The sequence below is a fragment of the Camellia sinensis genome, chromosome 2 (assembly GCF_055761805.1).
Source record: "Camellia sinensis isolate YWXY chromosome 2, ASM5576180v1, whole genome shotgun sequence".
Classification (NCBI taxonomy): Eukaryota; Viridiplantae; Streptophyta; class Magnoliopsida; order Ericales; family Theaceae; genus Camellia; species Camellia sinensis.
The window spans coordinates 30041572-30065161 of record NC_138962.1 but is presented as its reverse complement, the minus strand read 5'-3'; the positions used below and the strand labels follow the sequence as shown (position 1 = coordinate 30065161).

General features: G+C 33.6%; 1 protein-coding gene and 1 pseudogene across 2 annotated transcripts; one reads left to right on the top strand and one right to left on the bottom strand.

Annotated features, from left to right (window-relative positions):
• Positions 1-3155: 3155 nt before the first annotated feature.
• LOC114282480 (putative carboxylesterase 12 pseudogene) lies at positions 3156-4438 on the bottom strand (annotated as a pseudogene). The gene has a single exon (XR_014360742.1). The product of XR_014360742.1 is annotated as a putative carboxylesterase 12 pseudogene (transcript).
• Positions 4439-18959: 14521 nt separating this feature from the next.
• On the top strand, positions 18960-20066 carry LOC114304559 (protein FAR1-RELATED SEQUENCE 5-like). The gene has a single exon (XM_082907776.1). The coding sequence runs from the start codon at positions 18960-18962 to the stop codon at positions 20064-20066; it is 1107 nt and encodes a 368-aa protein (XP_082763902.1).
• The last annotated feature ends 3524 nt before the right edge of the window (positions 20067-23590 follow it).

Here is a 23590-nt window from a genome sequence, read left to right as displayed (position 1 = left end):
GCTAGGCTAGTTGCCAAGGATTTTCTTCAAACTGAGGGAGTGGATTATCATGAGACTTTTAGTCCTGTAGCTAAACAACCAACCATCAGAATTCTATTGTGTCTTGCACTACATTTTGATTGGCAAATCAAACAACTTGACATTTCCAATGCTTTCCTTCATGGTGTACTTGATGAAGAGGTCTACATGGTTCAACCACAGGGGTTTGTTAATGCTTCTCAATCTCATCTAGTTTGCAAATTAAACAAAGCTCTTTATGGTTTAAAACAAGCCCCTCGCGCTTGGTTCTCTACCTTCTCAACTTTTCTTCTTTCTCAGAATTTTGTTCCTAGTCAATGTGACTCCTCTTTGTTTGTTCTCAAGACCCCTACTTCTATTACCATTCTCCTCATATATGTGGATGATATCTTGCTTACAGGCAGTGATCCTCTTTATATTGCTTCTCTTATTCAACAAATGCATGTTACATTTTCTATGAAAGAGTTGGGCTTTATTAATTACTTTCTGGGCATCTCTGTCACCAAGACCTCTAGTGGGTATGTTCTATCTCAACAGAAGTATGCTTCTGAAATTCTAGTTAAAGCAGGCATGAGCGGTTGCAAGTCCTACTCTTCTCCTATGGCTACCAAAACTCCTGGGCTTTCTTCTGATGTTGATTTACCCTTTAATCAGCCATCTCTATATCGAAGTTTAGTAGGCGCTCTTCAATACCTCACAATTACAAGACCAGATCTTGCCTTTGCGGTTAATTATGCCTGCCAATTCATGCAAGCCCCCTTGAATAGTCATTTTGCCTCTGTCAAAAGGTTACTCAGATATCTTAAAGGCACATTAGACCATGGCCTCCATTTCACCAGTGGTCCTCTCATTCTTAATGCTTACTCTGACTCAGACTGGGCTGGTAATGTGCTGGATCGAAGGTCCACTACTGGGTATTGTGTTTACCTTGGTCCCAACTTAATTTCATGGTCTGCCAAGAAGCAACCAACTGTGTCTAGGTCTTCCTCCGAAGCCGAATATAGAGCTTTAGCCCAAACCGCCGCTGAACTTAGTTGGCTTGGTATGTTGTTAGCAGAACTGCACTGTCCTGTACCTGTTCCTACCTTGTGGTGTGACAACTTGTCTGCTATTGCTATGTCCCACAATCCTGTGTTTCATGCTAGAACTAAGCATATTGAGGTAGACTACCATTTTGTTCGAGAACGAATTGCAGCCAAGAAGCTTCACATTTGTCACATTCCTTCCACTGATCAAGTTGCAGATATTTTCACTAAACCTTTGTCTGTGGCTCGGTTTCCATATCTTCAACGCAAACTCTTAGTTCTTCCCTCTCCTATGAGTTTGACGGGGGATGATAAGACTCAAGCAGCAGCTCAAGCAGCAGCTCCTACAGTAACTGTAACTCAGGCAAAGCTAAACAGAGCTTACAGCAGCAGCCAGCACAAGCTTCAGAATCACATGTGTATTGTTAGAGTCACATGTGTATTGTTAGAGCTAGGTAGTTAGTTTGTTAGAATTTAACTATAGTTTAGTTAAATAGTTATGGTCAGGTTAAGTGTATCCATTCTGTATAAATACTAGTTCTCTGTATAATGATTCATTCATTGAATAAGAAAAAAACTATTTTCTCTGATTTTCTTCAAAAATAAGTAAAAAAAAGTCAAAAAACCAAAAAGTCCTTCACAAACCAAGCTTTTTAGCCCAGGCTAAAATAGCAAAAAAAGTTAAAAAGCCAAAAAGCCATTTCACTTCCCAAACGACACTAGAAAATCCCGATTAGTTAGCTTTCATTTAACTTTTATTTTACAATCCTACATAGAGGTTTTAATTTTAAAAATAATTTTGTATGAGATTTTGTCATAATATCTCTACTTAAAAGTATGTTTTTATAAAATACATAAATATATCGATAATCTCAATGTCACTTTTACTGCTTCTTAATACAAAAATTATGAGATAATTATGATAATTTTAAATTTGTATTTAAAACTTATAAATTATGAGATAGATTATTATAATTTTAAATTTATATTGTGTCGATTTTAAATTTAAATTAATAAACTGCTTTCCATATTTAGTGACAGTTTAAATTTTAATAAAATAAAATTTAAAATTTTTAATTAATTAATTTTTGTGTAAGTTGGTTAGTCTTTTAACCTAACTGATTAAGCTAAATCATTTTTAGTTTGAATAAATTGCTGGTTTAACCATGATTTTAACGATTTTACATGTTACGATGATTTTTTGTTACTCATTAAGTTTTTAAAATTTCTTTAATTATTTCCCTCACATAAACCAATATAATAATTTTTTAAAATTCATATATTTTTATTCTAAAATAGTGAACTATTAGAATTATGTCATTTTTTTTATATAACAAAGCATAATTTGAATTATTAATTATCAATACAACAATTTTAATTTATTTATATTATATATTATATATTATAGTAAAGGAACATTCGAAAAAAAAAAAAAAAACTCTTAAAGTTATATATAAAATTTTATTTACATGAGACAAATTATAAAAATATATATATATATATATATAATTATCATATTTTTAATAAATAATATATTATTTTATTCCGTACATAGCACAAATGACATGGTAGCAGATATAAACACCAAATGAATGATTGGATGGAGACTAGTCTTTTTTTATTTTTTTTAAGTAAATTAGTTATAATTAGAACTACTACATAAAAAATAAAAAAAATAAAATAAAAAATCATAAATTTTTGACAAGCTGACTGGTGGATGAAACTCCATCACCAGCCCTTGTGCCGTTCCCCGTATGGAAATGTGAGTTTACACAAATTGACATTTCAAGTCAAAGTTATACATATTGACAATGCAAGCCTCACTATTTCTTATTTTATTATTTATTTATTTATTCTTTATTGTAGAAAGGGCCTCACTTTTTCTATGTAATCAGTTTTAATTGGTTGAGAAGCAAATTAACGGGGTGATTCAAAATCACAAAAAATTAAGGGAATCGCAAATCCTTTGTTTTTTTTGTATTCACACATGTCAAATCTCCAAACAATTATGTCTTAATGATCACATATTATTTGAGAACTTAAAAAAAGATTCGAAGGGTACCTGAGGTAACTTGAGTTTCACAAGAAGGTTCTAGCATATAATGCATGCAGTAAGAGAACTGTAAATTGATTTATTCATTATTTAATCAAATGTTGCACCCAGCAAAAAAAAAAAAAAAAAAAAAAACAAACAAACAAACAAACAAACAGAAAAACAAACAAACAAATGTTGGTAGAAAGCTGCGCATTTGATAGATGCAACAACATTACATTAAAAAAACAGAACAATACACAACACAAAGAACTAGGCATTGTTCTCATTCAAGAAACAAGCCACTCGTTTGAGCATAGCCACAGCATTTTCACAAGTCGGTTTAATCAAGTGGAACACATGGTCCTCCCCTGCAACCTCCATAATCTCCACCACTCCTTCCCACCCACTCCTCCCCAACTCCTCCTTGTAATACCAACCCCTATCCTTCAAAAAATCTTTCTCAGCTACACATACCAACACCTTGTCACAAACCACACTCGAAAACTTCGGATCCACAACCGGGTTGAATAACGGGTCATCAGATCCACTAGACGATGGATACACAAAGAGCCAGAATTTATCAGTAGCCGCGCCATCACCTTCAGATCCAATTGGGTCCTTCCCCCCGAAATATGGATGGATTAAAACCATCCCAACAATCTTCACACCATCCAGCCCATCCGACCCGACCCGAATTGCCATGTTGTGTGCTATGTTACCACCTGCGCTATCTCCTGCAAAGAAAACCCGATCAAAATCAACGTATTCCTTTAGCCATACCTCACCACCTCCAGCCGAGGAGTGAGAAGCAACCCACTTGACAGCAGCCCAAGAATCATTGTAAGCGATTGGGAGAGGATGCTCGGGGGCTCTTCTATATTCAACGGAGACAATGACCGCGTTGCCTTCGGTGGCGAGGGAATTGAGATAGTTATGGTACTTGGGAGAGAAGGCGGTTTCAATGCAGAAGCCACCGCCATGAAAGTAGACAAGAAGAGGAAGTTTATGACGTGGGTTGGGGGTTTTGGGGATGTAGAGCCTTGCAGACAAGCCAGTCTCTGGATCAATTACGACATCTTTGGACTGGACGCCGGTGTCGGGATTGATTGAAGGAGGGACAACATCGTTGCCAAAGAATCTTTCTACTCTGCCATCTTTGTAAACTCGAATGAATGGTGAAAAATCATGGGCTATTTCTTCAGCTATGCTTGAAGCCATGCTTGAAGCCATGGTGATGAGAAGAAACTAAACACAGAAAAGAAAAAGGGGTGGACTTTTCTTTTTGTACACTTATTGAAGGATGATTCGTATCATCTCCATTTAATTGTTGTAATGTATGCGTGTGTGTTGATTTGAGTTTGTTTGATTAGGGTTTTTGAAAATTAAATTTTTTATTTTTTGTATTGTTTTGTTTTTGGTGAATATTTTTTAAGTTTTAAATATTTTTTTTTTACTTTTTTAGATATACCTTATTTAGATGTATCTTAAAATAAAAAATTTGTAAAAATATATTTGAAAAAATTAATAAATATATAAAAATACGAAAATATATTGAATTTTTACTTTTTTTTTTTGTATTTTTGGTATTTAGTGAATTTTTAAAATATTTTTTTTATCAAAATTATACTTTTTATGTGTATTAGTGTGTTTAAAAATTAAAAAAATTGTTTAAAATATTAAAACATTCAGAAAAAACAGAAGGAAAAATAAACGAAAAGTAAGAAAATAAAATTTTATGAAAAGTATTTTTGAAAAACCAAGGACATACAAAGTGAATAATTTTTTATTAATTTTTTTTTTGAATAGTAATAGTTGTAATAATTGGAGATCTCATTACATCATTCATTAATTGTAAAATATTTATGTAAATTTACTGTTATATTAAATTAGGAAAAAGAATATACAATTGTTAAAGTAAAAGTCATTAAATGATGTAATAGAGAGAGATTGGTGAATTTTTTTTAAACTTTTATGGGTGCAGTAGTTTTTTTTTTTTTTTTTTTTTTTTTTCAGTCGCTTACGGTTGATGAGTTGTTCCATACGAAATAAGCCACCTATCCTGTGAGTCCCATAATAAATAGTAATTGACGGAGAGAAATGGAGAAGACTTAACATTTACTTTTTCCAAAGCTATCGTCATCTACCTCTCTCTGATCAGTGATCAGTTATCATTTCACTCTCCCAATTCTCTCGACTTTGGTTTGTAGCAACGGATAGATGTTAATGTTGTGGGATGTAATCATGGAAATCTAATTTTTCATATCTGCAGTCCAATCGATCGTGAAAAAAATATGGAACAAACACACAGAAAAACAATTAATGTTCATTTTATCATGGAGCAAGAGACTTAAATCGGAAAGTGAGTGTTTTGTTTCAAAGATGATGATGAAGAGAATAGGACAAAAAATGAAGTATAATCTTAAAATTGTGTTGTGTGTGACTATCACGATTCAAATCCGTCCTATAGATTTAGCATTGTAATTGCCAGTAGTCTTGAGATTACCGAGCGCCTTATGGATCAGGGTTGTTGCACTGACCCACTTATCTGTAACAGATAACAGAGAGATGGTTCTTCTCTTGTTCCAAATTTTTGTGGCTGATGAAGTCTATTGATTAGAAAGAAAACTTGTAACCATGAAAGATTAACTAAGAAATTTTATTGATTAGAAAGGAAACTTGTAACCATGAAAGATTAACAAAGAAATTTTAGTTTCTGATGCCCAGAAACGTTGTAGCAGTGTCGTTTACTCGCTATTTTTGTGGGAAAATGCATGTTGAAGATCAGTTTTGTGATTCAAAATTCAAATTTAGTGTAATCTGTTTATGAATTTTACATATCTATAAATGTTTGTTTGATGATTTTTTTCATACATTTTTAAATCTCCCTAGCAGTTCAAACTAGTAGTTCAATTAGATCAGGCGAGACATGAGATGATGAGAATGAATTCATATTTGGGTCCAAGTCCCAAGAGAAGTAGGGAGACGAAGAATAGGGAGAAATAATTAATGAGTTTAACCTCTCAGTAAACGTTAGTTTCTCCTCCGTCAGCCTTTGTACATTATTAAGGAGTGTTTTAGGAAGGGGAAGTCAGCTTTTAACCCATTTTTCTCTCTCACAAAAAGGTAAAAAAAAATTAAAAAATAACTTTTAATCATCCCCCAGGGGAAAGTCTATAGTACATTTTGTTTAAAAAATGTATGGTACATAGAAAATTAATGGTTCAAATTGAGCTACATCATTAAAAGTGACCTGATAAGCAGGTCATTTTTTATAGTTATGAGCCAAAATCATATTTGTTCATAACTAGAATCAAATTAATCATAACTTAGTTATGAGCTCTCATCACATATCTCATAACCACATCTCATAACCAGCACCATTTTGTTGATAATCAATATCATATATTTCATAACTACAATCACATATCTCATAACTACATCTCATAACCAATATCCTTTAGCTCATAATCACACCACTTTGATCATAACCAATATCGCATATCTCATAACATTAATCACATATCTCATAACTACTACCCATATAACTCATAACCATATCTTATAACCAATCCCCCTTTGACTCATAACCAACATTACATATCTCATAATCAACACCCTTTTGCTCATAACCACATCACTTTGATCATAACCAATATCACATATCTTATAACTAATAATCACATATCTCATAACCAAACACTATTTTGACTCATAACTACACCACTTTGCTCATAACCAAAATCACATATCTCATAAACAACAATCATATATCTCATAACCAACACTCTTTGGCTCATAACTAACATCACATATATCATAACCACTAATCACATATCTCATAACACCCTTTGGCTCATAGTCACACCACTTTGAACATAATTAACATCACATATCTCATAACCATTAGTCATATATCTCATAATCAATACTCTTTGGCTCATAACCATACCACTTTACTTATAACCACTAATCACATATCTCATAACCACACCACACTACAAGAAAAATGGGCTTATGAGGCGGAACTTTTTGTGACGGCACATTTGTCGTAGCAAAAAATGACTTTTTGCGACGGCACATTTGCTGTTGCAAAAAATGTGACTTTTAGAGACAGCACAACTTGCCATCTCAAAAAATGTGACTTTTTAAGACGGCACAACTTACCGTCGCTAAAAAATGTGACTTTTTGAGATGGCACAACTTGTCGTCGCAAAAAATGTGACTTTTGGAGACGTTAGAACTTCTCGTCTCAAAAAAATGTGACTTTTTGAGACGGCACAACTTGCCGTCACCAAAAAATGTGACTTTTTCAGACGACACAACTTGGTGTCGCAAAAAAATAGAGTATTTGCGATGACAGAAATTGCTGTCGCAAAAAAAAAAAAAAGAGTATTTGCGACGATACCAGCTGCAGTTGAAAAAAAAAAGTTTAAAAAATATATATATATATATATATATTGTGGCTTTGAGACGGTTTCATATATATATAGTCATAAAATGGTTTAAATAAATGCAACGGTATCTTTCTATTACAAAAAAAAAAATAAAAAAAATAAAAACGACGTCGTCTTACTCTTTTGAACATTTCTCCTTTCACCCATTTTTTCATTTTTCTATCTCTCTGTCTCTGTCTCTCTTCTCTTTCTCCCTCTCACTCATAACTCTTCTCTGTCTGTCTGTCTCTCTCTTTCTCTATGTGTCTCTGTCTCTGTCTCTCTTATCTTTCTTTCTCTCACTCATCACTCTTCTTTGTCTGTCTGTCTTTTTCTTTCTCTCTATGTCTCTATCTCTCTTCTCTTTCTCTCTCTCACTTATCATTCATCACTCTTCTCTGTCTGTCTGTCTTTCTCTCTTTCTCTCTGTGTCTCTCGTCCATCTTTCTTCTCTTTATCTCTCTCTGTCTCTCTTCTCTTTATCTCTCTCGCTCTCTCGCTCATCTCTCTGTGTCTCTCATTCTCGTTTATCTCTTTTCGCTCTCTCTCTCTCTCTCTCTCTCTTTCTTTGTCTATATCTTTTCATCCATTTTTTCATCTTCCTTCCTTTCTCTATTCTCTTTCTCTCTCTCACTCATCACTCTTCTCTCTCTGTCTGTCTGTCTATCTGTCTCTCTCTGTGTCTCTCACTCATCTATCTCTTCTCTCATCTCTTTTCTCTCTCTGTCTCTTTCGTTCATCTCTCTCGCTCATCTCTCTTCTCTCTATCTTTCTCTCTGTCTCTCTCGTTCATCTCTCTTCTCTTTATGTCTCTCTCGCTCATCTCTCTTCTCTCTTCTCTCTATCTCTCTCTGTCTCTCTCGTTCATCTCTCTTCTCTCTATGTCTCTTTTTTATCTCTCACTCTCTATTTCTTTTTCTTTCTCTCTCTCTCTCTCTCTCCCCCACTGTGTTTGCATTGTTCACTCTCTCACTCCCGTCTTCTCTATTTACTAAGCTCCCTCTAGATTTATCGATCCACTACAAAAAAATGCACTTTTAGCGACCACTTTATCTCTCTCTCGCTCATCACTCTGTCTCTCTCTCTCTCTCCTCTCTCTCTTCTATCTGTCTCTCACTCATTTATCTCTCTCACCACCCATCTCCTCTACCACCTTCACCATTACTACAAATGCTATTCCACCACCACCACTACTTCCACTGTCGCCACTTCACCTCTACGACTACCATTACTACTGCCATCGCCACCACTTCATTACCACCACTACCACTACTGCCACTACTACTACCATTACCTCTTTTTCACCCCTGTCACTCCATTTACACTACCACTACCACAACTTCACTACTAATCTCTTTCACCATCACCATCACCATCACCATCACCTCTTATCCACCATCTTCACCACTATTGCCGCTCCCTTTCCTCTACCACAAAAAATTAGTTCATGATTTTTAGTAACAAAAAAAAATAGGCCGCAGAAAAATATTTTTCATTGACTACAAAAAATTAACTTTTATTTTAGTGGAAAATATTTTTCATTAAAATATTACCCCTACTTCTACCAAATAAATAATAATAATATTTTTTTAAAAAAATTCATTAACTACAAAAAAATATATATTTTAACAAAAAATATATATTTTAACAAAAAATAATTTTTTTGATGACAACAACCCCTGCCGAAAAAAAAATAAAAATTAAACGACGTTATTTTACTATTTAAATTTCATTTGTGACTAAAATATATATATATATATATATATATATATTTTATTTTTTATTCCCGCCCCCTTTTTTTTTTCCATTCCTGCTCACCCCTTCCTTTTTTTTTCCCATCCCCCCACCCCCCCCCCCCCAAAAAAAACAAAAAAAATCCCCAATCTCAAACCCAAAAATCCCTAATCTCTTCTTACCCCCCTTCTCTCTCTCGTGATCGATCGACGTCGAGCGGCGGAGGAGCAGCGTCGGCCTCCTCAACTTTACGCCTACATTTTTAATTCCTAATATGCAGTTACAACATACCCATGCAACTTTTGTGAGGGGATTCTTGAATCCAGTGAGTATTCTAACAGTTACTTGTAGTATTCAAAAATCATTACTCATATGCTTAGTTACACTGTTTTCACTATAACAAAAGTAACCTATGGTGACGAAAAGTAGTGAAGAAAATAAATTTCGTCACTAAATAAGAACAATTTGTGACGAATTATAAAATTTTGTCACATATAATAAAAAAATAAAAATAATAGGTGACGAAATTTATTTGCATCAATAAATACTTCTTTTTAGGTGAGAAAAAATTAAGTTTCGTCATTAAAGGCTTTTCTGCCAAATTTTTTTGGTGGCGCCAAAATTTTGAGACTTTTGGTGAGAAAAAAATTTGTCACTAATTATAAAATTATTAGTGAGGAATATATTTTCGTCACCAATAATTTTACATTTTGTTTTTAAAAAAACTTGATTTTAAATATTTTAAGATTATTTGGTGAGAAATATATTTTCATTACTAATAATTTTTAATATTTTGAGACCTTTTACTGATGAAATTATTTTGTCCCTAATTTTGGATGGAAAATTTTGACAAATTGGGCAGTAATGAAAAAAAAACACTCTACTAATTTTCTCTCTCTTTTTTTTTTTTTTGTTTATCAATTTTCCTCTCATATCTCTCTCTTTCACTACAACAAATTATAATTTTAACGATTAAAAAATTTCATAAAACACACAAATTTATTTTTTAGCAGGAATACTTTCACATTACCCATCCAATTTATGAATTATGATTTATTTTTATTTTTTTTTCATATTTTTCCATGTCTTTACATAAACCCAAAATTAAAGCACTAAAAAAATCTGATTTGGCGCCTAAATTGAATGATATCAAAATTTCAATCCAAAAGAAACTTTTCAACTCCTTGGTTAGAACTTTGTGCCCTAATAATCTATCCATAGTTCTTTCACAAAGCTGTAACAGAGAACAGCGTGAGCTCATCCTCCACCGTGAGGACGGTTCATCCTGCACACCGTGAGTTCATCCTGCACACCGTGAGTTCATCCTGCACCGACATCAAGCTACAGCACCACCGTGAGTTCTAGGTCAGTTTGTTGTCTCTGTTTCTCTTTCTCTACCCCTCTCTCTCTCTTCTGGTCTCTGGGTTTCTCATTCTCTACCCTCACTCTGTCTTCGGACGTGTTTCTGTAAATGAAATTCATTGTTAAGATGAGATTAAAGTCATTCCATTCGTTAGTTCTAACATCTCCAAAACTTCTCTACTTTAAAGGGTTCCATGAACAACTTGAATGATTTTAATTTGGGAAAAAAAATATAAAAAACAGAATGATTAACATGTTATGTATTTTGATTATGATATTCATATTCTACCCAATATAATCATTGAAGTGAATGATTTGTTGGTGATTCTACACACAGTAAAGTCTCATGCTTCTGATTATGGGTCTGCTAGGTGTTTGATAAACTGCCACAATGGCTAGTTTGTTCTTTATTGTTTTGTTCGCGTTTTTTTTTTTTTTTTTTTTTTTTTTTTTTTTTTTAAGGAGCAGCAGGATTGGATAATTATAAAATCTGATTAATCTTCCCCCCCTTTCTCCAATCACAAAGTTATTGTAAGGATAATGACTGATAAATGACAATGATGCCCTTGTTTTGCATTTCACATCCTTGGTTCTTGTAATGAATGATAAATGATAATGATGTCCCTACTAGACATGGTCTAAATTCATGCCAGAATTGCTCATTTGCTAAGTAATAGAAATTCCCTTTCTTTTGTTAGATGTCCTGTATTTTAATGCATTATCTTGCATCTCCCACATGTAAGAAAATTTAAGCAACATTGTAGGTAATTCTGTGATGAGTTTTGTTAATTTGTAGGTTTTGAATTATTTGAAATTATTGACGCCCTTCTTTTTTCAATTGACATCAATTCACATAACTATTTTAGTAATCCACAATAATGTTTCTCTTTATATGTACTATTCATTAGGCAAACCTTTCTTTGGTCTCTAATGCACAAGTCAGTAGAAATATTCCTTCGTCAATGCTTGTGGTCATAGAATCCCCGTTCGTTTTAGTCTAGTAAAAAGTGATGGTTTTTGCAAACTAGTTATTCCTAGTATCTTCAACCATAAAGCTATTTTCTCCTATGTTGAATGAACCCCTAAATACCACTTCATTTTTTGCGTAACTTTGTGGCAGAGAAAAAAATTCAAGATCTTGTTCACTTTGTTAACAAAACGCTTAATGTAGCTCCTTATCTTGTGTCCATTGATGTTCTTGTTTAGAACTCCCAGGTACTTTCGCTAAATTACGGTGTCAGTTCACATTGCAAGCATTACTTTATTTATTCATTTTTCCATTTTTTCTAGGAGTCATAGTTTATAAAAGTAAATTTAGTAAAGGAGTGTCACCTGTATACACTTATCTTTTCTTTCAGTTTGACATTCTACTTCTTCGTTTTAGTAGGATTCATTTACCTTTTAACTAATATCACTCCTTTGCCTTTTTTACTTCAGTCATCTTTATTTATGCTTTCTAATAGCATGACAAGTGATCTATGAGTTGACAGTAGAAAGAACTATTTGGGTCATTTAATTCAAATTCTGACCTTCTCAGATTTTTTTCATGATCTTGGAAAATGATGAGAGGTTCATAAAGCTGGTTCATTCATTTGCAAAACAAGAAGTATATAATAATTGACAAGTCAAAAGGGAAAAATGTGAAAATGAGAAAACAAAAAATGATAAAATAAAAAACCATGAACATCTTTCCACAACCGAATTCACATTGACCATGTTCGGTTTATTACCTGTAATTCTTTAGGAGACGAAGCTTCTGATAGAATTCGATAAATTCAAGTTTCAACCTTTCTTCAACTTTTCTTAGCTCATCTTTATTAAAACTCAAGTCCTTTTCCTTGGAATCCTTCAGAACACCTTTTATAGTTGATATTGGACTTTCAAGTGTATTGTTAATCTTCACATGATCAAGGATTTCTAGAGGATCTGGTTTCTAATCACTGGCATTCACCTCATCTCCGCAAACATTAGTAGAATCCAGAGTGACTATGGTATTGACCTTTAGAGAAGTATACTCATCTTGTTGACAATTAGCATCAATGTTCATTCCATGTGTAAAATCCATATTCTCCCTTCCTGCATATGTGGCATGTAATAATGAAATTTAAGGATAGAGTGATCCTTTGAGTGGAAGAAGTTTATTATGATATGAATCAAAACTGCATCACCACTTTCTAGCCGACATTTATCATTCTTCTGAACTTCTCGTCTCACATCCATATGACCTATTCCTGCACATTTGGCATGGAAATATGAATTGAGATTTCAAAGGGAAGCCAACAGTGGCTAAATCTCATAAAATATAGGTAAATTACCAATAGATCTTACTTTTGGAACGTATATGATACAGGGAAAAAAGCATAATGTTGGCACCAGTAAACTGAAGAAACACGGATTTTGACTTGAGGGCAGTAGCATATGTTCTGGATGGCAGTGTAAAGGCTTAGGGTTTTGCGAGATGTCATGTTGTGGTAACAAAAGCTTAGAGACTTTCGTATGTGTGTAGTGCTCATTTGGTGATATAATTTAGATTAAAGGAATGACCTTTAGAGAGGCCATTTTGATGCTAAATATTTAAAACAAAGAAAAAGCCAAATAAATTACAGGAGTTAGAGTAAGTGGGGGAAAAAAGGTGAAACTAGAAGCCCGTCCCACTACATAAATTTGTTGTCTAGTGTCTAAAGGGATTAGGATACCTCTTTGCTGGTGTTAGGGAACTTGGGTTTGCATGAGTTCCAAATGAAACTAATTGTTATCATTTAGGAAAGGAAAACAGTAGCTGAAATTAATAGTGGTTTTCTGTACTGTTCTTACTTCACCAAGATTTGATCTTTGTTATTGGTGACTAAGTGCAATTGAAGCTATCTAAATACCTATAGGCTGTAACTATAAGTAGCTCTCTTGTAATTGTTTCACAAAAATGTGATATAAAACCTCCATGTGATAGGAAATATATTTGTTGCCTTTAGATGCACTTAAATGGAAGAAATATTTTCTGTTAAACAACCTAATGGGATGGAACTTTTATTGATCATGGTACCAAGTAATGTTTCGGCTGGGATTTAATGTTGATGACGCTTAACTCTTTTTTTTTTGGTTATGTATTTTTATTAATAAGAGATAGATTTACAAAAGGTGCTAAAAGTGGATACAACTCATGTAGAAAGTCCAAGGGAAGCACATGCTATCATCCCATACAAGTACAAGAATCTAGCTAAATCTAAGAAGCATGGATTCTTCTAAAAAGGTTCCATGTCCATGTTGGACATGTGTTGGGCACCCATTCAGACATGCCCTATTATATTTTTAGACGTTTTTAGGTGGACTTTGGACATTTAGAATACATGTCTATCTCGTAGACACACATAAACACATTGTTAGCTTGGATTTGATATCCCTTTACAAGGAAAAAATACTTACAATCTCCAATCAATTGTGTGTACTAGTACTTGACCTCAAAACCTCCAAACTTGGAGGTTACCTCTTGCAGAATTCTGAGTTTGAACAAGTTCTCTCTCAAGAGCAACCCCTGCCTCCTCTCTTCTGGCAGCCTACGTTCATTCCAAAATCTGACCCTATATGTCCTCTGACAATTACATATGTTCAAGGAACTTCTTCATAAGTATTCCTGCTCTGGGTGTTGTGTCTGGTTGTTGTCTCAGTAATATCAGATGCCTACTCTGCATAAGTATTCCTACTCTGGGTGTTGTGTCTGGTTGTTGGTTGGTCTGTTTTTTCCTTTTTTTTTCTTTTTTCTCGACTTCCTCATCAAAGATCAAACAGAAATCAAACAAACCTGTGAATTGTGCAGCCATAGTACCAAGAGTCAACTTTTAAAACTTGAGAGATGATAAGATAATTGATCTATATTGTTCAAGAATTGGCTTAGCAGAACTTCGAATTGGCTCTGATGTTGCCTATGCCACCATGTGTCAAAAATGAAGTAATTTAAGTAAAATAAAATAAAATGCTTTCATTATCATCACATTGAATCCAACAACAAATAAAAGGGTAAACTACCAATATGTCCTAATAGCTGTCATTATTAGCATCATCAATGATCTTCATTGATATAGGGTGTGGTCCACATCACATCAAGTTAAATCTATACCAAGCATTCAAATTCTAGGAACTTTTCTACGTATAAATAATTTATGTTAAGCAAGAATTATAACCAAAGCCATAGTTGTTGTCATTTATAATTACTCATTTTATGATATATAACTTCATGTAACTATAACATATGGATTGATGTTGGCTCAAATCATTTGGAAAATCCACTCCCACATTTTTATTATATTTTGAATTTTTTTGGAAAAATAATAAGCTAGCACAAAAGAAGAAGAAAATTATGTGAATGTGCTTTGCTTTCTATAACGTTGAAACCATCATATTTCCTTAATGTTATGTTTGGATCATGGATTTAGCTAGGGATTTGGAAATGGAAAGGGAAAGGGAAAGGGAAAAGGTGTGTTGAATGTAATTATAAGAACATTTGTTTATTTATTTATTTTTTTGTATATATTTTTATTTAATTTTTTGTTGAAGTGGTCAAATGGTTGGTTGTGGTACATTTGTTTAAGTGTTTATTTATGTAATGGTTATTGAGACTTTGAACAAAGGTAGTAGACTTTCATCTTTGTTATTGTTTATGCAGTTTGTTAATGTCAAAAGATGTGCAAAATAATATTTTTCGTACATAGATTCTTTCTTTTCTCCCCACAATCATTAATTTCCTTACGTATTGTCTTATTTACTAACTCTATTTCAATGTCCTATTTTTGTTTGTTATAGGTTCTCAATTTCTCCATCTTAACGTAGAAGTAAAGCTATACCTCCTCCATCCCTTCGTCTCTAGCAGTTGCATTAGCAGGTGTGTTTTTTAATTTATTTGCTTTTAATTAATAGTAGGCCACTGGCGGGTGTGCTATTTTATTTATTTGTGCTGTCTTTTTTTATTTATTTGTTTATTTTAATTGATAGTAGGGCATTGGCGGGTGTGCTATTTTATTTATTTGTGTTGTCTTTTTTTATTTATTTGTTTCTTTTAATTGATAGCAGGGCACTGGCGGGTGTGCTATTTTATTTATTTGTGCTGTCTTTTTTTATTTATTTGTTTATTTTAATTGATAGCAGGGCACTAGCGGGTGTGCTACGTTATTTATTTGTGCTGTATTTTTTTATTTATTTTTTTTTTTTAGTTGATAGCAGGGCACTAGCGGGTGTGCTATTTTATTTATTTGTGCTGTCTTTTTTTATTTATTTGTTTATTTTAATTGATAGCAGGGCACTAGCGGGTGTGCTATTTTATTTATTTGTGCTGTCTTTTTTTATTTATTTGTTTATTTTAATTGATAACAGGGCACTGGCGTGTGTGCTATTTTATTTATTTGTATTGTCTTTTTTATTTATTTGTTTATTTTAATTGATAGCAGGGCACTGGCAAGTGTGCTTTTATTTTGTTTGTTTATTTTAATTGATAGTAGGATACTTGTGGGTGTACTGTCTTTTTTTTAGAGGGAGATGATGTCACAAGAGAAAGATTGAATTCATTTCTGGTTGAACTCAAATTTGTTGAATGACATGTAAATGTCTGGAAATTCTGAACTGATACTTTTGCTTCCCACCGACGACAAAAATAAACATAATTTTGAGGGAGTAGAGAAATGCACATGTTTGAAAAGAAAGAACTCTAGGGCAAATACATCACAAGAGAGTCTGGTTCAAGTAAATTCATTAATTTTGATAGACATTTGAAAATTCTATACTGAGATTTTTGCCTACAGCCACCCATCACAGACGAAGCATGAATCCTCTAGAGTGTTTATTTTATTTTATTTTCAAGTGATTCTACATTTATAATAGTTGCTTCCAAAATTGTGTTGTAAGTAGTAGAGAGAATAAGGTATGGAGGAGATGTAAAATGAGAAGACAAATAGTTGTAGTCCTATTTAAACCCTCTTTAGGGATAATAAACGAGCTGGACAGTTGATTGTTCTATCTTGCTTTGATAACTTTAGCGAATTTTAAAATTTGTTCAACTTTGGTTCGTTAGATTTTCGAGTCGATATCAAATGAGTTTTTCTCAAGCCGACCTGAAGTAGTTTGGTAGTTTTAGATTCATCAAACAGAGCCGAACAAGCAATTGACTATTCAAGTTTGGCTTATTTACTTAACGAACTGAGCTCGAACAAGTTTTTAATGAGCTGAACATAAGTCGAGCTCAAGTTGTTTAGTTCGTTTATCACTCCTAAAGTTGTTGAAAAAGTTGCTAATGGCTGGTGGATGGCGGTAGCTGGCAACAATGGTTGGTAGCGGTAAGGTGGGACAAATAGGTGACACGTGTATAATTAGGTGATATTTGGACAAGTAATTAGAAAAGTACGTGACATGTGTACAGATAAATAACGTTTGAACGTATAGATAAATTTTTGGACAGATAACCTCCTTTTCATTTGAACACGTGTATAATTTTTTTTTTTTCATTCGAGGGTATAACCTCCTTTTGCTTTCTATTGATGTTTTTATTTTCACTACCATTTTCATTTATATTAAAAAAAAGTAATTTTCTTGGTAGGGATATACATAATATCACTTTTTCTTGAATAATTTTTGATAGGGATATCCCCTAGTATATCAAAAAATTTGCCCCTATGTTTATGTGTGTTGTAATTATAAGAACTCTCTCGATTCTTATTTACTTGGAATGGTGATCCATAAATATATGGGTCCCTCTTATTTTCATAATTAATAGATCTATAAGATGAAAGATTATATCTATATTATTTTTGAAAATTCTCATTTTGATTTGGTAATGAATATACTTCGTAGTCGTTTTGTTTTTTGTAATGAATTAATAGGTCTTTTTCATATGAATTCTCTTTGTTTAAATATTGATTTTGAATTGTACGACATTGATTGATTCTATTTTTTCCATTTTGCTGCTATTAATCTAGACCATCTAATCTGAGATAAATGGTATTGATAATGACCTTTTAACCAGTTTTTCCATTGATTTAGTCCAGAATTCCGAAGTTTCTTAGGTCTTAATTCATAATGAATTATTCCTTGTTTTCCAAAATAATCTTTTATTAAAGTCTTAAAAAAAAAAGACGTTTCGTGATATTGAAGAATAGATCTTAACTTATACAAGGAGGATAAGTCAAAAAAATTCTGTGAATTGTAATTACTAACATTATATATAGTCGAAATAAAATTCATTTTATTTTTATTTGTTTTATTAATTCTTTGCTATAAAGTTATAAGTTTGATTAATTATTTTCTATAAGTTGGACATTGTATAAAGTTATACTTGCGGGTGTGTTTTAGAGCAATCCAAATACCTAAAAATAACCCAAGTCAATTAAGAAAAATGCCAAAGAACCCAAATGAATTGCCTTAATGAGTCTCCATATATTTTTATTTATTTGCTTTTTCCTTTTCTTTGTTTCTATTTTATTATGTTTCTATTGATCAACCAATATTTTGATTGTTGATTATAGAATCATTCTCTATTTATTTTGATTTTGAATAACTATGTCATTAATGGCAAGTTATTGAATGTTTTCAATAACTATGTCATTAAATCTATGTACATTATTCTATTATTGTTTTTGTCTGTTATTTGCTCTTTTACAAAATTCTCTTATGTGATTTTAGGAATTTTCATTCATTTTATAAGATAATGTTATTCTTGTCGTATTGTTTTTGATGTAGTTATCATGGATCATTTTGGATGTACCAAATTTGAGCGTAAGCTTGAAGATAATGAAGTTTGTGGGAATAAAGAAGAATGAGGTTCCCATGCAAATGACCCTATTCAAAGTTTAACCAAGAATGATGTTCTTGAAATGCAATTCAATTCAGAAGAGGATGCCAATGATTTCTATAATCAATATGCTAAAGTTGTGGGATTTAGCATTAGGAAAGACACGCGAACAATGCAGGCAACAAAGGTTCTTAGTAGAAAATGGGTATGCTCAAGGCAAGGCCAAAGAGCAAAGCAACACTTGGCCCGTATTGATTGAAAAAGAGCTGCCAGGGCATTGACTAGAGTTGGTTGTGATGCTCATTTCTGCATAAGGTACAATCTGGATGTAGGCAAATACATTGTCACTCACTTTAACATGGAACATAACCATCCATTGGCAACATCACCATGTGTGCCATTTCTTCGGTCGCATAGGTTTGTAAAGATCCCCGGCAAAGCTCAAGTAAAGACTTTGCACGATGTTGGTGTCAAGACAAGCCAGATAATGGATTTGTTGGTGCAACAATCTGGGTCTTTCGCAAATGTGGGCTTTATTCACAAGGATTTTGCACAATTATATTCAAGCCGAGCGCAAAGTAGAAATGAAGGATGGTGATGCGGAGTGTGCTTTGGCTTACTTATGTACAAAAGCTGATGTTGATCCTTACTTCTTTTACAAGTATGACAAGGATCAAGAGAATCGGCTTGACAAATTGTTTTCGGCAGATTCAAGGTCTCGCCTAGACTATGCTGCATTTGGTGACGTGTTGGTCTTCGATACAACTTATAAAACGAATGCATATAACAAACCTTTTGTTATTTTCACCGGGGTCAATAACCATTTTGAAACGACCATATTTGCAAGCAGCTTGCTTGTTGATAAGACAATTGCAACATACACATGGGTTTTGCAAAAGTTGTTAGAGGCCATGGATAACAAAAGACCAGTGTCAGTGTTGACAGATGGGGATATGGCCATGCGTGAGGCAATACAAAAAGTCTTCCCGAGTGCCAAGCATCGTCTATGTAATTGGCATATGCACAGAAATGCCAAGCAAAATGTTCGAGTTGATGGATTCGAGGGACATTTCAAGCATCTCATGGATCTTGATGCGAATGAGGTTGTATTTGAGGAAGCTTGGAGTAAGATGGTTAGAAAATATGGCCTTCAAAATAACAAGTGGGTATCAGACACCTACAACAACAAAGGCATGTGGGCTCAGTCATATTTGCATTGTCATTTTTTTGCTGGAATGAAGAGCAGTCAGCGTTGTAAGGGTATGCATGCTTTTTTCAATGAGCGCCTCAAACAAAAACTGAAACTATTCGAATTTGTTAGATGTTTTGACATGGCCCTTTATCGGTTACGGAACAAAGAAACGGATGCCGAGGCAAAAACTGACAACAGTGATCCTTGTCTTACCACAGCACTTCAGCCTCTAGAGAAACATGCAGCAACCATCTTTACCAGACGTTTGTTCTTAATGTTTCATAATGAAATAATTGAGGAAGCATTGTTGATTTTTGATGGAAGGAAAGAGGAGTTCGATCATCGCATATACAAATTTTCAAAGTACACTGAATTTGGTTCCACATGGGAAGTGTCATACCATCCCGCAACTAGCATAATGAAATGTAGTTGCAAAAAGTTTGAGTTCTTTGGACTTCCTTGTAGCTACATGATTTCTGTGATGAATGTGAACACATGACTGAAATTTCCCCAAGTTGTGTGATGCATTGTTGGACAAAGCAAGCAAGAAAGGTTGGTGAACAACATTGCCAAGCCCAATTCTCTAGCACTCTTACACAAGAGACACGTTTTGGGGTTCTTTGCTCTTTTTTAACTAAAATGTGTTACTATGCCTCACAAACATCTGAAGGATTTGAAGAGGCTAGGAATGCATTTTTCACTATGACATGTCGGATGAAGTAGCTTTGCATGGCCAAGGGAACTAATGTTGATGAAGGAAAAAGTTCACTGCCGCCATTTGGGGTTGGGGATCCGAAAATAGTGAACACGAAGGGAAATACTAGGGGATCCTACATGGCTAAACCTTGAAAGCCAAGGCGATGCAAATGTTGCAGGTATACATTATATTGTGCTTTGTGTCTTAATTTTGTTATTATGAGGTAGTCTTGGCATTTTTGTTCTCTTTAATGATTGGTGATTTACTTGACAATGTAGGGTCGTCGGCCACACAAGGAGAACTTGCCCCAAAAACGATCATAAAACGGGACAAGTGGGTAGCAATTTGTTTGAGGAATATGATGATTATTATCCAATTGGTACTCCCACCCCTTTTACACCGAAGCGTCCCAGGAATAATATGGGGCCATGTAAGACCCACCCTGTGAAGAGACGACTTTTTGTCACTAATGTGGATGCGTCTCCAGTGCAGTTGAGCAAGGATGTTAATGACTTGCGTAGTTGCGATGCACAAGTCGTCCAAAATTTAGCGTTCACTGATGCGGATACGTCTCTAGGTGATTACTTTTATGGCATCTTTTCAGTTCAAATTATGTTCATTTTGCTTACATTTGTTTTTCAAATTTCATGTGTGGCTGCTTAATTCTAATTTCTTGATATGCCAAGATAGATTTTAGCTAGAACATTTAGATGTCATAACTAATTATGATGTTTACAACTTGATTATGAAAATAAATAATTTACGAACAGAAAATGACAAAAGAGTGTAATGACCAATATATCAAAATTCAATTTGTTATGATTTGAATCATAGATTTCAAGTGAACAAACCTTAACGACAATATAATTTGTTTCTGCAGATGTTGCTGTGGGTAATAGTTGATATGATTGAGCGGGCGATATTGGGAGCTAAACTAAGATTTTTTTTAAAATTTTTTTTGAGGACTTAAATCTATTAGTATTTTGTATAAATACTCTTAAATGATGGTTGATGGATATTTGTTTTGCTATATGGAAGTTCATATTTTGTATGCACGCTTCTTTTTTTTTTCTTGAAGAAAGAATTTTGTAAGGAATTATCATTCACCAAATGAGGTTGTAAGAAATCCTACACTACCTTGCAGTAGTAACTCGCTTTTCAATATTGTTGATCTTCCGTCCAGGTTCATCAAAAGAGTTGAATTGAATAAATAGTTGTATGGACTTGACGAAGACTAGAAGAAAAACTCTGCAATATTATTTGGATGTGATTGATGGTATAAATGGAAAGAATATTTCTGTTTCTACGTAAAATATTTTTTTTAATGCATCGATTTTATATAGAAAAATATTATTTTTATTTTTCGGCATTTGGTTGACACTTAAAATAAAAATATTTTATTACTTAATTTAGAAATTTTGATTTAATAAAGTGTAATTCATGACTTTTTAGTGAGTTAATATATTTATTTGAAAAAGGTGTTGAAAAAATAGTGAGTGAGAATCAATTTTATAAAAATTAACTTACGAAATTTTAAAAGGTAAGTCATTTTTTTTTAAAAATGATACAAAAATATTTTGCTTAAAAAATATTTTACTTACTTTTTATTTAGTCAAATAACAAACAAATATTTAAATGTTTTACGTTAAAATAAAGGGAACCTAAATTACCAGCTGCTTCCATATCTCTATGTAAGCCCCCATATCTTATCTATATAAGATTGTGATTCACGTTATCATATGTATAGATCTAATTTAATCTATAATTTATTAGAATTCATAAAACTATAATTTATTAGAGATTCAGAAAAACGAATGTTCAAGTTTTCAACCCAACTACCACGGCCTGCGTTGTCAACCACATGGCAAAGGAGTGAATTTATTTAAACAATTTAAAGTAATGATAGGGATCATAAAAATGGTTATGAAGGATTCTTTGTCGTTATATCACATATATAATAAAATATCTCGCATTAATCAAAGAACGAAAAATTTTTATAAAATATTTTATGATATTTTTTCGTGATTTCTAATATTTTTTTTTTATTAGTTGAATTAAAAGAGTGTTCCCATAAATAATGTAAAATTAACTAACGGGATATTGAATTAGGAGAGTAGTCCAATAAATAATGTGAAATTAACTAATGAGAGAGTTAGGGGTGTAAATCTGGCCCCCAGCCCATGTTGTGCAGTAGGAAATATCTATGCCAAACTCACCCTCTTATGTCTCAATTTAACGTTCTTTTTTGAAAATCCTTTTGGTTGACAAATTAAGCTGCTAAGGCTCCCTTTATTTATTATTTATTTTAAATGTTTAAAAAGTCATCAACAAATGAAAGGAAAACATCACAAGAAACAAGCATTAATCATCAACAAATGGTAGGTTATTCATGCAATCAGACATATCAGTGAGCTACCAAGCAGGTGGGGTATGTGATGTAATTTGGCAATGTTCTTCAATTCAATTCAATAGCTAAGTTTGGCAATGTTATAATTTGGCATGAGCATTGACAGACCATATAGCGATCCCGGTTTTTCCTTCCTTTGTATACTGTATTCTGGACTTGGTTTCGTGGACTTGTTTTTGTATCATTATCACTTCTAGCCTTTACTCTTTGTATTAGAGTCTTAGGTTGTGATGGGCAGGTTTGAAACAGGTTGGTTGCACTTTGAAACCAAAAGGTGATGCCCAGATTTTGGCCTTCACGCTCGAGCGGAAGTTTTAACGCTCGAGCGGGCTCTTCGTTGTTGCTTGTACGCTCGAGCGGGAGTTTTGACGCTCGAGCGTGTTTTTCCATCTCCCAGTACTTTACTCTGCAGTCCCTCCGCTCGAGCGGAGAGTTTGGCGCTCGAGCGGGTACCATCGCCTGCAAAACTTCTGGAAGTGTGCAATCAACGCTCGAGCGGCTCTTTTCACGATCGAGCGTGAGTCTGTGTCTGACGCTCGAGCGGGGATTTTCACGCTCGAGCGGGGAGTCGACTACATAAATCCGAGACCCAACTTTCTGGGTCATTTTTCATCTCCCTTTTGATTCTAAAACCCTAGAACCGTCTTCTCCCTCTCCCTACACACCTTCTCTCTTAGGTTTGATCTACTTAGAGTGTATTTCTACCCTAAGTTCTTTGTTAAAAAGATAGAGTGAGTCGAGGGCTTCCATTTAATCTGAACGTTTGGTGGTTTGGAGCACATTGGAATTTGGGTCTTCATCTCCGTCTTCTCCATTCGGGTTATTTTCTTCGAGGTAGGGATTTCCTACTCCATCTTATAAGTTTTGTTCTAAGTTTTGGTATTTTGATATGTTGGGGATACTTTAATAATTTTGGGAA

Bases quoted from the DNA above. Each gene is read 5' to 3' on its own strand.
- LOC114304559 (XM_082907776.1), top strand. From the start codon at position 18,960: ATGAAGGATGGTGATGCGGAGTGTGCTTTGGCTTACTTATGTACAAAA.